This window comes from Vespa velutina, chromosome 1 (genome assembly GCF_912470025.1).
Source record: "Vespa velutina chromosome 1, iVesVel2.1, whole genome shotgun sequence".
Classification (NCBI taxonomy): domain Eukaryota; kingdom Metazoa; phylum Arthropoda; class Insecta; order Hymenoptera; family Vespidae; genus Vespa; species Vespa velutina.
In genome coordinates this window covers 13,066,660-13,084,015 of record NC_062188.1, presented here as the reverse complement: position 1 = coordinate 13,084,015, position 17,356 = coordinate 13,066,660, and the positions used below count along the sequence as shown (strand labels likewise).

The window sequence follows — 17,356 nt, the reverse complement described above, 5'->3', positions numbered from 1 at the left end:
TCTGCGACAATATGTTATAGATAATTAATAATAAAATCGATCGATGTAATCCCACAGAGATTTTTCTTCCACACATCACGCTTGTCAACCAACCAGAGGTGAAAGCTACAGTTCTCATCTTTACGAAGCAGCCCTTCAAACTCCAAAGACACCGACCACGTCTAAAATACCAACTTCAGCATCAGTCAGATTCGCTGACCTGGAAGAAGGCGAGGAATCAACGTCGGATTACGCGAGTATTGAAACAAGGAGTCCAGGTGATCCTTTGGCTGAAGATGATTGGCCTTCAAATAGAAAATCTAAACAGTTACGTGCTATCGTCAGTTCAACGACAATACGTGAAGGCCAATTTGGTTTTTGCAATCCGAATTATTTGGGCTTGGACGAGAGCAGGAGTCATTATCAGCAACATCATCATCATCATCATCATCATCATCATCATCAACAACAACAACAACAGCAACAACAACAACAACAAGACGGAAAATATGCGAAGATGTTGAACAGTCCACCTGATAGCGTGTTGGAGGATGAACCTGGCAGGTCAGCCTCGCAAACTTTCGCTGAACTTCTTGAACTTCAAGAAATCAGAAGGATTCCCAGAGCACCGCCTAAAAGTTTGCCTTTGGGATCACCCTCGAGACGAGCTGTTAGTGCCTCCAGGGCCGAAAGGCAAAGGGCTAAGGTCGCAGCTAATGATGGAAACGACTCGGGAACACCTTCGTACGGACCTGCGCCTTTATATGTCTTCTTAGTCGGTGGTAAAGAAAAGGGTCAGGTCACCGTCTTTGCTAGACCTGTCTCTCTCTGGAAATTGCAGCTAGCGCCGCACATTTTTTAGAAATACCTCGGGGATCCGATGATCAATTCGATTATCGATCCGATGACAGCTCTGCGTTCTCAACTTTTTACAATAATCGTTTCTCTTACTTTAACTTGCTTTTTTTCTTCATCATTTTCTTCGAAATCATTTCTGTCACCCTCAATGAAAAATCTTCTTTTTTTTTCCATTTGTACATCTTTGAAGTATATATGTTATCAAACGTTCATCGATTGGCTCTCTTTAACGTATTAACTTATTAACTTATTTATTATTATTAATAATATAATTATATAATAATTTATTAATATAATTCTATGGATATATTACATGTGAAAAATTTTGCATTGTCCTTGTAATTTTCGCATTACACAAACATTTTTCTAGTTAGCAGGAAAGAGAATATTGAATTCAAAGATTTTTACAATGAAACGTAATGTAGTATTTATTTAAAAAAAAAAAAAAAATCACGTCACGCCTACAGTCTTTTATAACGTGCTGTTATATCGATATTGAAAAGAACAAAATATTCGAGCTTGTCGAATTTTTTTAAACCTTTTTCTCCAATATCATTTTGATAGTGCTCGAGACGATTTTCCTTAACGAGGAAATGTAAACTTTGCAGAATTATTTTTGGACGTACGTTTAATGGATATATAATAATTTAATACAAAACGTACGATCAAAAAATGTGATTGGAGCGTTTAAATAAAAAAAACGCGATAATCGATATCGATCATAACGATTTATCGCAGTTTTTAACTACAGTATTTTTGTGTCATGCTCAAAATCATTCAAAAGAAATTGATCGACAGAAAATTTAAGATGTCTGTTTTTCGATGCTTGTTGTTCTTTCGTGATACGAATTCTAGATAAAAAAAAATAAAACAAAAAAATGCATAGCATAACGACGACTAAATTGACTTTTGTATTTGTCTCTTACCAATAGATAGATAAACGAACCACACGTACCATGTATGCATTTAACTTAGTGTAGAGAATTGAAATTACATTATGTTTCTTTTTATTTTCATTGATTATTATCCACGCTAAAATTTTATACTTTTAAATTAACTCATCGATTTCTATAATGCTCGGTAACATATCCATAGTGTATTGATTTGCTTGACGAAATAAACATGCGGTATCCATAGAGACAATTTTTGAAAGATATTCCTATAACGAAATATTCTTTTTTATTTCAGAATCGTCAAGTACTTTAATTTTTACATTAGAATCATACGTAATAAGATTAATCGCGAATATTATACTTATTGACTCAAAGTTCATATTGAACCGTTCGATATAGCGAGAGAATGTTTTCAACGTAAATTTGTATTAAACGATCACGATCAATGTTGAAAATTGAAACGCAGATCAAACCAGCGCAATATGAACATATTGAATAGATATATTCGCGCGAATTTTAACTTTGTAAAAAAACATACGGGTACTTATAATCTTATCAAAATTTTACTAACGATTCGCATTAGATTTCTTATAACAATTCCACGATACAATTTTATCACAACGTAGTCTAATATCTATAATTATATTAAATATCGATCACGTAATTATATTCCGTATGTTTATTTCAACATCGTTAAGATCGATCACACTAATAATTCGATAAGCGCGTACACACGAAAGAAAATAATACATAATTAAAAATTATTTCAAATTGGCTCGCCTGATCTGCGTTTAAGTACTATGGAATGTGAACTCAATGTGCGTAGACTATAATATTAGGTTTAATATCAGATTATAAGCTTAAGATAGGATCGACGATCTTAAGTATTAATCGCAATCGATTTTCGGTTGTCTTCACAGTGGATAATTAATTGAAAAACGATTTGTACAGTTCTCTTTCTATAATCATTTTCTTTTTATCGTATAAATGCTAGAATGATAATAGCGCTTGAAAAATAATCTCAATATTTTTATTTTACATTAAGAAATAAAATAACAGAAGTATCCACTGTGGTTGTATTTACAATCGTAGAAAATTAATTCCGATAAGCATAATGTAAGTAGAAATGGTGAGATACGATGGAAAATTTCTTGCTCGTATAGAATTTTTATGCCCAAGAAGGCCCAACACATGTAATCCATCCATAAGTAGCTGAAGGTCAACGTGACTCGTTATTGGCTGGATATTGTTGAACTCTCTTATGTTATTAATCGTAGATAGTGATATTATTTCTTTCTTTCCTCATATACCTCAATAATTATATTTATTTTTAGTAGATAGGACAAATAATTTATTTGTATAAGTAATAAGTAGAATAAGAAAATCTTTAAATTAGAAATCGATAAGAATCTATAGATACCAGAATCCGTGCAATATTACATTCATAAATTATACAATTTTAAATAATTGTATATCAAGCCTATCAATGCTTTATTATAAAGATTGATTTACTTTTCCAATTAGGTAGCATATTAAAAAGATTATTATTAGAAAGAAGGGTTCTCCATTATCCAGCTGCAGGCCACAAGACCCCCGAAAATCAATGTTTTCCATTCGTAGAGCTAGTCAATTTGAAGTCTCAGTGTACAAAACTAAAGATAAATGTTTCATACTGCGCCCATGACCCTTTCCCTTCCTTCAATTTTCCCAATCATTGTGTGTAGTTAACGATCCTTATGACTGGATTAACTTATTATTGCGTTGAATACACATATTTGCTTTTGAAAATATTATAATATTATAATAATAATTTACATAATTGAAATATTATTGTGTAAGAAGTATTATCAATAATATTACTGAAACTAGTTGAAGAAATCACATTTGAGGCTTGAATACATAAATATTTTTCAAAACAAGAGTATATAAATCATTCGTAAACACAAAGTGTTATTAACAAAATTATAATAACAAGTATTGTATCTTTTTCAAGAATTATGTTCAATATAATTATACATATCGAGAGAAGAACATTAAAACAGCCTCTATAATGAAACTAATGTTTAGAATACATACGAATATATTGAAAGATGTGTTCAATGATGAAAAACACATTTGTCATGTTCAAAGAGTTTATAGAAAAAAATTCAATTTTGGAAAAGTAACATTTACCAAAATTCGTTTTTACAATTTAATTTATGATCTAATTGTATAGTGAGATATGGTCTTCTAAAAGTTTTACTTAATTCATTAAATAGATTTTTTCTTTTCATAATATAATGTGCATTAAAAAAACGAATAATCCAGTAGTCAATTATTACCGTCACCAATGATAGTTATTTACAAAATATATCTATTTATATTTATCATATAAACAATATTCATATGAAGTTAAAAAAATGTCAGTTGGTTCCCAAAACAGTGTAGCTGATTTGAGTGCCTACATATATTCTTCGTGCAAATATATGCATTCAATATTTTTCTGGTCATAAAACAAATACCAATGACAGTCTTGCCACATTGTCTTCTAGCTTATCATTCGCAAAAAGTAAAAAAAGAATAACATATATCGACAAGAAAAAATGTATCTCGTTCTCACGAAATTTCATACCACGAAAGACAATATTTTTCCATTAATGAAGCCATAGTGACGACCTTAATTACTTTTACATTTAATATTATATATATGTAATATATATATATATATATATATATATATATATATATATATATATATGATTTCACAAATATGAATCAATGATATCCTCCATTTAGTTATCATGCTACACTTTTTTCTCTTATTTAGAATAAACATAATTGTATTCATGTAATGTACGAAAACATATTCAAAGTTGTAACATTGTGTTCACTAGCCTTTCCGATATAAAGTCTGTGCAAAGATAAATGCGCAAATTTGTCGAAGTATTTAAACCCAGCATTTAGCCTTCAAAGAATAATCACTAATGGTACGTTTTATTTACTTACATTGTAATTAATGTAATGGTTCTTAACAGTATATAATATTATTACAATTAGAAATATAGTGTATATATATATATATATATATATATATATATATATATATATATATATATATATACACTATATGTATATATATATATATATATATATATATATATATATATATATATATATATATATATACATATATAATTCTATCATATACCAAATGTTTTACATATGATTGGTAAATTCACTGCAATCATTCCTTACTTTGGTTTCAAGTGAAATTTCTTACTATTATTTACAGGACTAATTTTTAATTAGATTTCTATAAATAAAACTTATGATTTCTATAATTACATAATAATATCAAATACAATCTCTTACATTTTCATTCACTGATATCCTCTTCATCGCTGAAATACGAATTCTCTTTATATCGTTTCCGCCTTACAACCGATTCAGTATGCTCCTCATCATATTGACCTGTTGCCACCTTATGCTTATATTGTTCTAGCTCTCTAAGATGTTGCTATACCGTACAAAAAATATACTTAGGAATATTAAAAAGTTAATATATTATACAAAATTAAAAGAAACATTTTAGACAGTATTATACCTCCTGTTTAATAGCTGCACTTAATGTTTCCATTTCGATTTCTGAACAATTATCGTCAGTATCATCATTATCAATATTCTTTGATTTTTTTGACCTCCTTAAGCCTTCATCACTGTCACTATCAAAATAACTAGTATCATGAGTAACAGAGGTTTTAGACTTTTTTCTTATTCTAACTTTTTTCTGTGGTGGTTCCCTTGGTCCCAACATATTATGACTACAAGCATACGATAAATGCCCTTCCTCTCCACATTCATAACATTGGGATTTATCTGGATAGTCCCTACGACGTATAAATTCTGTGCTACGTCCATTGTCAACTGCTATAGAACTTCTTATAGTACGTCCACCTATCTAATAATAAAATCATTACCAAATATACATTAATATATACTTGAAACACTATAGTTACATATTATTTAATTATAAATATTATACAATTGATGAAAATTTACTTGTGTATTATTAAGACCTTTTGCACACGAAGAAGCATCTTCTGGTTTTAGAAATAATACAAATGCAACCCCACGACTACGTCGTGTGATTTTATCTTTCATTATAGTTACTCTGCAAGAACGTTAAAAGGTTATGTTTTATTAAATTGTTATATATTAATATATAGATAAATATTAAACATAAAATCTAACTATATTGAAGACTTACTTCACTATCTTTCCGTAACTCTGTAAAAGTTGATGTATATCATTATTTGTTAATGAAAATGGTAAATTTGATATATATACAGTAGATTTACTAGGCACTATACCTCCGCTCATAATTTTAATACTGCATTCTTTGCTTCAACAATTTATATTAAAAGTTCTTATGTCTAGATTTTATATAAAAATGTAAATAAACAGATTATCAATGCTCATACTTTAAGGTTATATTATTCGTTAATATATCGAAAGAAATAGTAATAAAATAATAAACAAAAAGTTGCATAGAGTAGCAAAATTCATATTTATAGAATCCCAATCTAGATGTCTCTACATGCGACTAGCGCCATTATTGAATTCACGGTTTATTGCATCTTTTCCTTATTTTTTTCTCATAATTATATAAATGGCTTCGTTAACAATTTTATTAATTCTATTTAAATCTATAATATTTTTAAATCTTATACCATTTCCGGAAGAAACAATTGAACAGATTCTTCTAACAGTTCTTTTAATATAAAAATAAACCTTTTTTAGGGTGTTCCAAGAAATTGCACATTCAGTGAACACTGTATTGTATGTAATGAACCGAAAGCGTGAAAAAATCAATTATATACTAAAAATTTATTATATATCGAATAATGAATGCAATTGTGGTCTATATCAATGCATCTGTTATACCTAATGATGCTGACGTATTAGATAAAGTTTAAATTTGACAACACTGGATATGATTCAAGTGTTATCACAAATTCTGAAACAGTGTGAGTTGAGTGTGAGTCAATACAAAGACTATATGCTTCACTGAGTACGTACGCATCGGACGCACTAATAACGCACTGTAGTTCAGTAGTTTTTTGACAGTTTACACTTCTTTACAAGTTTTACATATATCAACGTTTATCTTTGGTTTACAAGTGCCAATCAAGTAAGTACACTTTTTCCAAATTAAATATTTTTACGATGTTAAAAATTGTTGATAAAATCTAATCAAATTAATACTTGAATTATTATCGTTTGATCATTATATGACTTCTTGTGATGGGGATATCCCGTGACTAAATATAATAAAGTGTTTTTTCTGTTTTATTCCATAAAAAAATAAGTTAGGGAAAAATAGAACTAGAAATTATATTATCAGCAATTTAAATAAAATCTTACGCTATTACCATTTTATTCAGAAATATTGTTGTAGATATAACAAACATATTGTCTTACAATATGGTTTTAGTAATCTTTGTGTAATCTGCAATTTCTAATTATTTTATGAAATTGTACAATTCCAGAATCATACAAAATGTCTTTCTATCCAACTCTGGAAGATATGAAGGTGGATCATATGATGAAAGTAAGTGAAAGATATTTAATTCTTAGGGATTTGACTTTACTAATAATTAATATACTATATAAGTCAATATTATGTTTCTTAATACTATTATAGAATCTCTATTCTTATAGGCTCAAATGCAAGCGGAATCCCAATATTTTGCTCCATCACCTTCTATTTTACCTGAACCTGTGGCACCTTCTGCTCCTGCTTATGATCCTTCTCCATCTGGCCCTATATATCCTTCTTTAGGAGATTATATGGGTTTGGAGTTAAATAATCAGATGATTCCGAACAATTTACTTGAATATACTGTTTTTACCCCAACAAATGTAAGTCGTAATATATATTTACATATATAATTTGTAATATATGCCTATATAATTTATAATTTTCATCTTTTATAATTTTTGTTTTTAATTTTAGAGGACAGGAACACTTGCAGAAACATCCAGAGTATTAACTGGTATGGTAGCACCACTTTCTGGAGAATCTTTGGGTCTGCAACGAGCACATGTTACAAATGGAATTAGAGAGGTAATATATAGCTTGGTTTGCTTAAAAATTTTCTTCTGTCTGATTCATCTTTTGAAATCATTTACATTAATGTAATAAAAATGGTTTCTATTAATACTGTTATAATAACTATAAGCTTGTTTCAGTTAATATTATGCAAAGATAAAGATGGAAAAGTGGGCCTAAGAGTACATTCAGTAAATAATGGTATCTTTGTATGTCTTGTGAGTCAAGAATCTCCAGCTGCACTTGCAGGGTTGCGTTTTGGTGATCAAATTTTAAGTATTAATGATGAATGTATAGCTGGTTATACAATGGACCAAGTGCACAAACTATTTCGTAATGCTGATGTTAATGGTATTAGAGTTGTTGTGCGTGATAGGTTGGTTACAATTTACTATTATATATTATGTTTCAAATTTTCGAATGTATTATATTAATAAATTTATTTTTAATCTATTTATCATTAGGCCATTTGAACGTGCTGTAACTATGCACAAGGATAGTTCTGGCTGCATTGGATTTCAATTTAAAAATGGAAAAATAATTGCATTGGTAAAAGATTCTTCAGCTGCACGAAATGGATTATTAATTGATCATCAAATATTAGAGATTAACGGCAAAGTATAGTAACTTTCTGTTTATAATTTTCTCTAATGAATCTATTGTTTATATTACGATTAATGAAAATAATTTTACGATGTTAAAAATTGTTGATAAAATATATATATAATTATTGTTGAAAAAAAAAGAATATATATATATATATATATATATATATATATATATATATATAAAATTTAACAATATCATGTTTTAGAATGTGGTTGGGTTGAAGGACAAACAAATTACAACAGAAATAGAAAATGGTGGAAATCTTATTACAGTTACTGTAATTCCATCATATATTTATGATCATATGGTTAAAAAGTATGTAATTTCAGTTTGTTGTCACATTCAACAAAATCATTGAAAATATTAAAATTTATAATTTTTATTACAGAATGTCAAGCAGTTTATTAAAATCATTAATGGATCATTCTGTACCAGGTGTATGAAGAACTACAACCTTCAAATTAAAAAATCTACTCTTTGGTTACATTCTATATTTTATGAGAAGCTACATATATCAAGATAATCTTAATATGTTATTGTCATAACATATATGATAAGTATTCTATAGATATTTCACTACTGCACAAAATTTTCTTATTATACAATACTGATGCAGCACATATAATATATTAATTCTCATTAATATATGTATATGTTGAATGATTTTAAGATATAAAAGAAAACAAGAAGGTAAGATATTAATAGTGCATATAAAAATGTTTGATTTCAATATTTTTATTTTATGTGATAATAGCACTTTCATTTAATGTGTGTAATTGTTGAATAATTTGATTATTTTATACGTATTTATTGTTTATATAATGTTTAAAACATGAAAAATGCAATAGCAATGAAAATCGCTATATACATTTATATTTTAAAATGTAGATGGTATATAATGCTGCATTCATTTATGTTTATTAATAATATTTTTCACTAGAAGATTGTTATTTTTATTAACATTCATAGAAAAGAAAGTCAAATATGTAATAAAAATAGCAATTTGAATTGGCTTAGTGCTTAATATAGTTACATATGAGCTACATATAGAAATATGCTCATGTTATTATGTTACTGTTGCGTGAGAGAACTTAAATAACCAATGATGTCTACATGATGATATACATATTTTTTTACAATACCCTTCTTTATTGCCAATGTTAGTATGGTGTTATTTCTATTATACATAAATTTGTTAAATATAGAATCTATACTTTATATAGAAAAATGTCGTATATACGGTATATAAGCATATTGTTATTCTCTTCTGTGCCACATTTTATAATAGGTCTTTAAAAATTTCACAGTTTAGTTACGTATATAAAAATAAAAATATGTAAACATTGTAAATGTTATAGCAAAAAGTAATAATAAATTAAATGATCAATCACTTCATTATTCAATTCTAACCTGCTTTATAACTGATTTGAATTTCATTTTAACTAATAATGAAAGTTATTAACATGTGTTAATAAAAGAACCGAAAGAAGATAAGAAGATATAAATAGAATAAATCGAATGCTATTTTTTTTTATTCAGCTCAGCTGATTACATGATAATTGCGCGTGCGCATTTCTTATTTTCAAAATGGCAGTAACAAGATGCATTGATACTTGTCATTCTTGTGTCTTACAATCACATACGTTCCATATAATAAACTGTATTAAGTATCTAATATTATTATGATTCTGATGCATATTAATTTCGGAGTACAGTTTTTCATAAGAACTCATTTCAATTACGTAAAAAGAACAATGTCAACATCTGCCTAAGGTACTTAACATAAGTACCATTATATACTGAGTGACACATAAATGCGCTCGGCTATTAGTGTTATTTTGTCGAGTCCAGTGCCCGACAATAAGATGTCTCACCCTGATTACGAGCAAACCGCTCATGATCACGCGGCACTGCTTTTACTTTTAAGACCAATTGGTACCCAGATAAAACAAAAAACAGTTTCTAGATTATTTGAACGTATTATCAAGGCAGGGAGTAGATTTACTGTAAGAGACTCCTCTGGTAATACACGAGAAATACTTGCTCGATTTGTCAAAGAACATCCTGTGGAAAATAATGACTGGGGAGAATTCCAAACACATAGAAGGCTTTTGGGCCTAATTACATTTGGCAAGTACGATAATCAAACAGAATTGAATGAACTATGCAGACTTCATGAAACCTTAAAAGTAAAATATAGTGCCACATTGTATGATTCTCGAGCCATTCTATTTGGACCATTAGAATCAAATAATCCTCGTGATCCACCAGAGTCATTTAGTACTCCATCCAATTTTAAAACACAAGCTGTTTTTTATACAGATGAATCTTGTTCTGATCTTGAAACATATATTGTGGAATGTCTTCATTCACTATTTTGGATTTTAGAATCCAAAAGATTAGAACGATCTAGAGAGAAAGTAGATCGTGTGTCTCTTCTTTTAGCACCATTTGAAAAAAAAGACTTCATAGGCTTAGATCTTGAATCTAGAAATAATAGAAAAAGATGCGTGGGACGCATGACAAAACATTTGGGAGATTTGTGCCTTCAAGCTGGGCTCCCAGCTGATGCGTTGTATCATTATAATTCAGCAGCTAATGTATTACAAGCTGTTAATGACTGGTTATGGCTCGGTGCAGCTTATGAAGGATTATGTGCTGCTTCTGTTTTAGTTTTGTATCCTAATATGTGTAGAAATCTTCCATTACAAAGAAATTCTTCTCTTCAAGAAGGAAGTCCAGGTAAGCAAAGGTATGTATAATTTATATTTATATTTTTTATAGAATTTCATATTTATATATTATATTTATATATTATTAATTATATATTTTTAGACGAGGTTCTCAAGCTGTTGCTGTATTACCATCACCACCAACTATTGATGTAGTAAAAACAAATATGCCACATATTTTATTACCTGAGGAAATTTCTAAAAAATATCGTGAAGCCATTGTTCATTATAGTAAATATCAGTATGCGGGTATAATTGAAACAGAAGCTAGCTTTAAAGCAACAAGGATATCAATAGAACAGAATTGTACCTTGCAAGCTACATCTTACTTAAACAATGTTATACTTATCAATTTAACTTTGAGTGAACAAGAAAAGGTATTAATAGATTTTTTATTACAAATTATAAATTTGAAATTTAATTATAAATTTTTTACTGAATATATATACTTTTCTATAAATATATATATATATACTTTCCTATATTTATTTTAGATCGATCGTTTTACTACATTATCAGATTTATATACAAGTTTTGGTTTTGTAAGAAAAGCGGCATTTTGTTTACGATTAGCTGCTACACGTCATGTTTCTCAAAACAATCCTAGTCCAGATTGGCAACAATGTTATAATTTAATGTTACAAGCTACGTCTGGTTTCAAATTATCTTTAGATCCTATCGATATGCCTGCAGGTAATAAATACTGTAAATTAATGTATTTCTTTTATTTCTTGGAAATTTTTCTTTAATTATAATTATTTTTTTTTATGTAGATGGACATAGAGGTTGGCCTGTTATTCAAATACATGTTATAAACGAACTTGTTGCTGCTGCAAATCGTATGGGTAATCCAGCATTAGCTACAAGACATTTGACATTTTTACTTCAAACAATGTACAATCATTTAACTTCTGTTGAACGTAAAGAAACTGCTTTACAACTTCAAACTGTATCTCAACAATGTGAAGGTGCTCCTGTTCCCCTTGTAAGTTTAACAAATGTATTCTATAAATACATTCTATAATAAAACTATATTTTTTATTTTTAATAGGTCTTAGATTCTGGAACAGTCATACCACCAGCTAATTTAATAAATATCCCAAAAACAAAATATTTTTCTTTGAAAAATTTACAACCACATTTGCAGCCACAAAAGATTGAACGAGTCAAAGAAGATCATGGTCCATTTTTATTTACACCTATTAATTTTGGTTCATTAGAACGTAAAACTATGTCCAAAAGTAAAATGGGTACTGTAATTCATAGCTTATATTGAACAAATACCGTTGGACATATGATCCAGCTATCATTAATTACATGGAGCTTATTATATTATAGATTACTTATGGGTCGAAGGAGATATCTGTGAAGTGTCAATGCAATTTATAAATCCATTACCATTTGAATTGCATGTATCTAATATGAGACTTCTTACTAATGGTGTTGTGTTTGAATCAATACCAGAAAGTATTACGCTTCCAGCTGAATCTGGACCTATCGCAGTTACTTTAGCTGGTAGACCTAAAGAAATTGGAGATTTAGAAATTCTTGGTTTCAGTACACACACATTAGGAGTTAAGTCCAATTGTAGATTAAGGCATATGGAAGGAATGATACATCCTCAGTATACTATTGAGGTAATTCCAGCTTTACCAAGATTAGACGTTGCCACGAGTTTACCTCAAACTGCGAGTTTCAGCTCCGGTGAAAATATCGTTACGAGTGCTAGTATATCATTATATGGAGGGGAAAGGTTCGTTTTTTGAAAATATCTAAATTTCTTTAAACTAAAAGTATAATCTTATTCGGTTCTTTTCAGTGCTGAATGTACTATAACAATAACAAACGTAGGCCAAGTTCCTATTGAAATGATAGAATTGTCAATACAGTCTACTTTAGATGCAGTTACAGAAGGAAAAATATTTAAATGGAGTGATGAAAATTTAATGACACAATTGCCCTTACAACCTTGTACTAGTGCAAGTCTTACATTATACCTGCATGCTGCCACAGACTTTATCGCACCTGTATCTAGAAATGGTAATATTTTTTATACACGTTATAAGAAGAAGGAACAACTATTTATTAATTTATTTATGTATATACTTTTCAGATATCAATAGCAGTAGTTATCTCAGTCAACCAAGTAGTTTATTGTCACATTCAGGACACAGTTCATTACCATCTAGATTAAGTTCTCCATCTCATCATACTAAAAGACAATCTGAACTGACTTCTTCCTTTAGATCTGGTTTGAGTTCTCATTCTGGTCATTCTTCTTTAGCGAGTACACGATTGTCTAAACTTGCAGTGCCATTGCATAATTCAAATATTATTGAAGGACAATTAAAAATAAAATATTCTGGCGGTTCTGGATTAGCAGTAGGCTATTGTAGAATTTCATCTGTTTTTATAACAGTTGAAATGTTACCTAGTATACATATTACAAATTGGGATGTATTACCAGCAGAAACGTAAGTAAAATGATTGATCATAAATATACTTTTTTCATTCAGTCTAATAGTTTGTTATAAAAAATTATGTCTAGGTCATCACAATTTTATCTTGTATTGGACGTTACAAATATGACAAATCATGAAATGGAGCTACATTATACTCAAAGCAAGTGTATATATATGGAAGGCAAAGAACCATGTAGAATACCAGTCCCAGTGGATAGATGTCCACTTAATAAATTATCCATAGTACTATTTCTTATATTTATTTATTTATTTATTTATTTATTATCTGTTTATTTATTATTTATTTTATTAATCTTTTGTTTTTAGTTAAACGGAGGAGGAGATAATGGAGAGCTTCAAAAAATGTGTGCCGAGCACATTGCTTCGTTAGTAGATTTACGTTGGCAATTATTAGGTACCGAATCTACTGGAAAAGCAACTCTTTCTGGCATTACTCTTACTCAAGATATGCTGGATCTTGTTAGAATGAGTCCTTTACAATGGGGTATATTTAATTGTTACTTTATATAATTTACTTATAGTGTAAGTGTAAAAAAATACATTTGCATTAAATTGTTTTACAGAAGTAACTATAAATGATGCAATGGTAAAAGCTCAAGACGAGCTAACATGTAAATTGGGCGAATGTGTTAATATTGGAATAGATGTATGTAATGCATTAGAACACCCTCTCAGTGATCTTATATTATCTATTAATTTTTATCAAGATCATCACAATGGAGTTAATAATTATCAACTAGATACAAGATTATCCATTGCTGGTGCAAATAAAGTGATGCTTCCAGCTGTAAGTAAACATTTTGATATGCATCTTTTGATGTGTGTCTATGTATATATGTGTGTATGTGTGTGTGTGTGTATATATATTATCCAATATCAACATTTTTATATATTTATCATTTTTATAATACAATGAAAAAATTAATTAAAAAATATTTATATTAGTTACAGGAATATGGGAGAGCATATCATGAGTGTCGAGTAGTATTTTTTACCGCTGGCCAGTATAAAATAGATATCCAATGCAGTAGTAAAGAAACAACACCAAATACTCCAACACTATGTTCAGAACTCATAAATGCTGGACATACGTGGCGTTATATACCACCGATAGAAATAACGGTAGATGATTATTGAATTTTATTGTGCTATTGCTTGCATTGTAATATTTGTATAAAATATTGAAGGACATCTATGCCTTGTTGTCATGATCGAGTGCTTAAAATTGAACATAAACTTTTACTTTCTTTAATAAAAGAAAAGATTATGAGATCTGTCAAAATACTGTTTTCAAAATATTTCTTTTACTAAAAAAATATACTTCTTATTTCTCATTTAGCTCATTTTATCTTTTTAATATCTAAATATCATATCTTATAAGATTTATCAAATTATTAAGTAATGTTTAGTCTATTTATTAAAATATTTTATTCTTATAAAATTACTTACTAATTTTAGCTTTTTTCCCTATAGGAATCGCTTCCATTTCATATAAATTTCTTCTAAATTTCTTATAAAATTCAAGTACAGTAGTATTAGCCCATACTTGTTGACTATTGAAATCTAAAATGCGTAATGATTGCAAACTTTGTGCTCTTGAGAGCGCAACATAAGATTGACCAGCATCAAAAACTCTAGAGAGACACATTTCTACACAATCCAAAGTTAAACCTTGACTTTTATGTATCGAAAAAGCCCATGCCAATTTTAATGGAATTTGTTTTCTATGTACAGTAACACCTGATACAGTTCTTATAGACCATTTTTCCATTTTAGTTTGATAAATATTCCCTGATCTAAGTTGAATTACTGGTAAATCATCTACAAACTTAATAACTATTCCTCTAGCTCCATTCACTAAACCATTTGAAATGTTAATATTTTTCAATAACATAACTTGAGCACCAACTTTTAAAATTAATTTGCCAGATACAGGCAATTGTTGATCTAATGTTCTGCTCATCATTTGATCAGAGTCTTGTGCTATGTAAATTTTACTATCTCCTTTTAATTCATTCAATTGAAAGTTATTGATTTCATCAGCCTCATTTATATGAGAACATAATCTAGTTGCCAGAATTCCATTACTTTCAATATTTTGTTTTGCCGTAGCCTTAAGAGTATTAGAAATAGTTTCTGTAACTCTTCCTATTCTAATATTATTTAAAATCTCTATAAACTCTGGATCTTTTTGTCTATGTACTATTTTTAATTCAAAATTAAAATGAACACATTTTTCCCATGCCTCACTTTGAAAGCAGAATTTTACTTTTTCATCTCTTTTGGATACAGGTGGTAATTGGAAAAAATCTCCACATAGAATCAGTTGTATACCACCAAAGGGTCTTTCAGTCTTACGTATGTACCTTGCAACTGCTTCTAATTTATCAAAAAATTCTGCATCTACCATAGAAATTTCATCGATGATTAAGTGTTTTGTTTTTCTCCATACTGCAGCTGAAGAAGAACGGGAAGCTAGTTGTAAAGATCTCTCTAAAGTTCCACTTCCAATTCCAATTCCTGCAAATTGATGCAAAGTAACTCCTCCAATATGACAAGCAGCAACACCTGTGCTGGCTGTAGCTATAGTTACATCCGGTGGTAATGCTGCTATTATCTTCTTTAATAAAAATGATTTGCCAGTGCCTGCACTACCAGTAAAGAATACATTTTTTCCATTAAGTACAGCACTTAAAATTTTACTTTGTTCTTCTGTCATATCTCCTACAGTTGGATTCTCATATAATTTCTTGGCTGTAGGTAATTTAGATGTATAATCACTGGAACGTTTCCGTTTCTTTATAGCACTAGGTGATGGAGTAGTAACTGTTGCACGGGATATAGCAACAGCTTTTTCCTTTGCTTTATTAATTTCTGTACTCGTTGCTGGACTAATTTCTTGAATACCACTTAATGGCATATTCGATAACAATTTTTCTTTCAACGATTTATCTGACGATTTCTTGACTTGCCCCGTCATTTTAATAAATATTGTTTTCAAGAAATTTATCAATGAAGCAGAGGGAGCATTAGATAAGAAAAGGGTACAGTTTTCTTCTTGAAATTTGATAGATGCTTTACCCTCATTCATAAATTTATTAAATACAGAAATTTTTTTTAATGTTAACTTCGTTGTTACATTTGCTTTATCTGCACGTATTTCTATAATCATTTCTCGTAAATTGTCTCGAATCAAACGCAAAGACGCGGATCTATGATTTATTTTTCTAACAATAGATCCATATCTATCAAGCCATTCCACTATCACAGTACAAGATAATGTATAACTGTCTAAATCCATCACTCTTTATACTTCTTTATAACCTTTAAATTAAACTTGATACAATCCTTACGTTATATGTTTATTAGCTTTATGGATTATAATTTGAGATCAACATTTATATTTAAATACTAAAGAGAAAGTTCAAATATTGCTAACTTTTCTAATAAGTCAAACTTAATAAAACCCGCGCTTTCAAGGAAAAGAATAATGTACGAGGAATAATATACACATGTAGATGACCTTTAAAATTTGTTCTATGTTCCTTAGATGGCGTTAAGATAACAAGCAACATAATGACCAATAAGAGAATAACTAGACGTCATCTATTGTCAACGTTGGAAAATACTATTCAAGCAAAAAGTCAATATCGAGATATGAAGTTCCTTTATTATTTAATTATTGTATACGATCTAAATTGCGTGGAGCTC

At 29.1% G+C, this 17,356-nt stretch overlaps 4 protein-coding genes across 21 annotated transcripts in view; 3 read left to right on the top strand and 1 right to left on the bottom strand.

The window, feature by feature from the left end:
- Positions 1-4,803, top strand: part of LOC124957811 (host cell factor 2-like) — a 38,630-nt gene extending 33,827 nt beyond the window's left edge. For 14 of the 15 annotated variants that reach the window (XM_047515288.1, XM_047515230.1, XM_047515202.1 and 11 more), the window contains one exon: positions 58-4,802. In XM_047515288.1, coding sequence (XP_047371244.1) covers positions 58-841 — 784 coding nt within the window. In that variant the 3' untranslated portion in view covers positions 842-4,802. Of the gene's footprint in view, positions 1-57 lie in introns of all 15 variants that reach the window. The other variant, XM_047515296.1, reaches the window with a different exon arrangement.
- A 57-nt stretch (positions 4,804-4,860) lies between these two features.
- LOC124957064 (zinc finger CCHC-type and RNA-binding motif-containing protein 1-like) lies at positions 4,861-6,652 on the bottom strand. 3 transcript variants are annotated; one of them, XM_047513731.1, is made up of 5 exons: positions 6,080-6,643; positions 5,977-5,996; positions 5,769-5,880; positions 5,314-5,667; positions 4,865-5,226 (listed from the first exon to the last, which is right to left on the bottom strand). In XM_047513731.1, the coding sequence occupies exons 3-5, from the start codon at positions 5,868-5,870 to the stop codon at positions 5,086-5,088; spliced, it is 597 nt and encodes a 198-aa protein (XP_047369687.1). In that variant the 5' UTR covers positions 5,871-5,880; positions 5,977-5,996; positions 6,080-6,643; the 3' UTR covers positions 4,865-5,085. The 3 variants fall into 3 exon arrangements, with proteins under 3 accessions (XP_047369679.1, XP_047369687.1, XP_047369671.1); XM_047513723.1 differs by having other exon boundaries at positions 4,861-5,226; positions 5,314-5,663; positions 5,786-5,880; positions 5,977-6,652; XM_047513715.1 differs by having other exon boundaries at positions 5,977-6,644.
- A 48-nt stretch (positions 6,653-6,700) lies between these two features.
- LOC124957059 (syntenin-1-like) lies at positions 6,701-9,820 on the top strand. The gene is made up of 8 exons (XM_047513704.1): positions 6,701-6,900; positions 7,259-7,320; positions 7,431-7,631; positions 7,726-7,836; positions 7,962-8,197; positions 8,286-8,439; positions 8,636-8,745; positions 8,819-9,820. Exons 2-8 carry the CDS (start codon positions 7,270-7,272, stop codon positions 8,871-8,873), a joined length of 918 nt encoding a protein of 305 aa, XP_047369660.1. The 5' UTR covers positions 6,701-6,900; positions 7,259-7,269; the 3' UTR covers positions 8,874-9,820.
- Positions 9,821-9,994: 174 nt separating this feature from the next.
- Positions 9,995-17,183, top strand: LOC124957047 (protein brunelleschi). 2 transcript variants are annotated; one of them, XM_047513666.1, is made up of 14 exons: positions 9,995-11,182; positions 11,266-11,539; positions 11,657-11,855; positions 11,936-12,147; positions 12,214-12,412; positions 12,501-12,915; positions 12,982-13,202; positions 13,276-13,636; positions 13,711-13,867; positions 13,952-14,129; positions 14,209-14,432; positions 14,591-14,767; positions 15,938-16,003; positions 16,103-17,183. In XM_047513666.1, the coding sequence occupies exons 1-14, from the start codon at positions 10,245-10,247 to the stop codon at positions 16,184-16,186; spliced, it is 3,705 nt and encodes a 1,234-aa protein (XP_047369622.1). In that variant the 5' UTR covers positions 9,995-10,244; the 3' UTR covers positions 16,187-17,183. The 2 variants fall into 2 exon arrangements, with proteins under 2 accessions (XP_047369622.1, XP_047369632.1); XM_047513676.1 differs by lacking the exons at positions 15,938-16,003; positions 16,103-17,183 and having other exon boundaries at positions 14,591-14,983.
- The last annotated feature ends 173 nt before the right edge of the window (positions 17,184-17,356 follow it).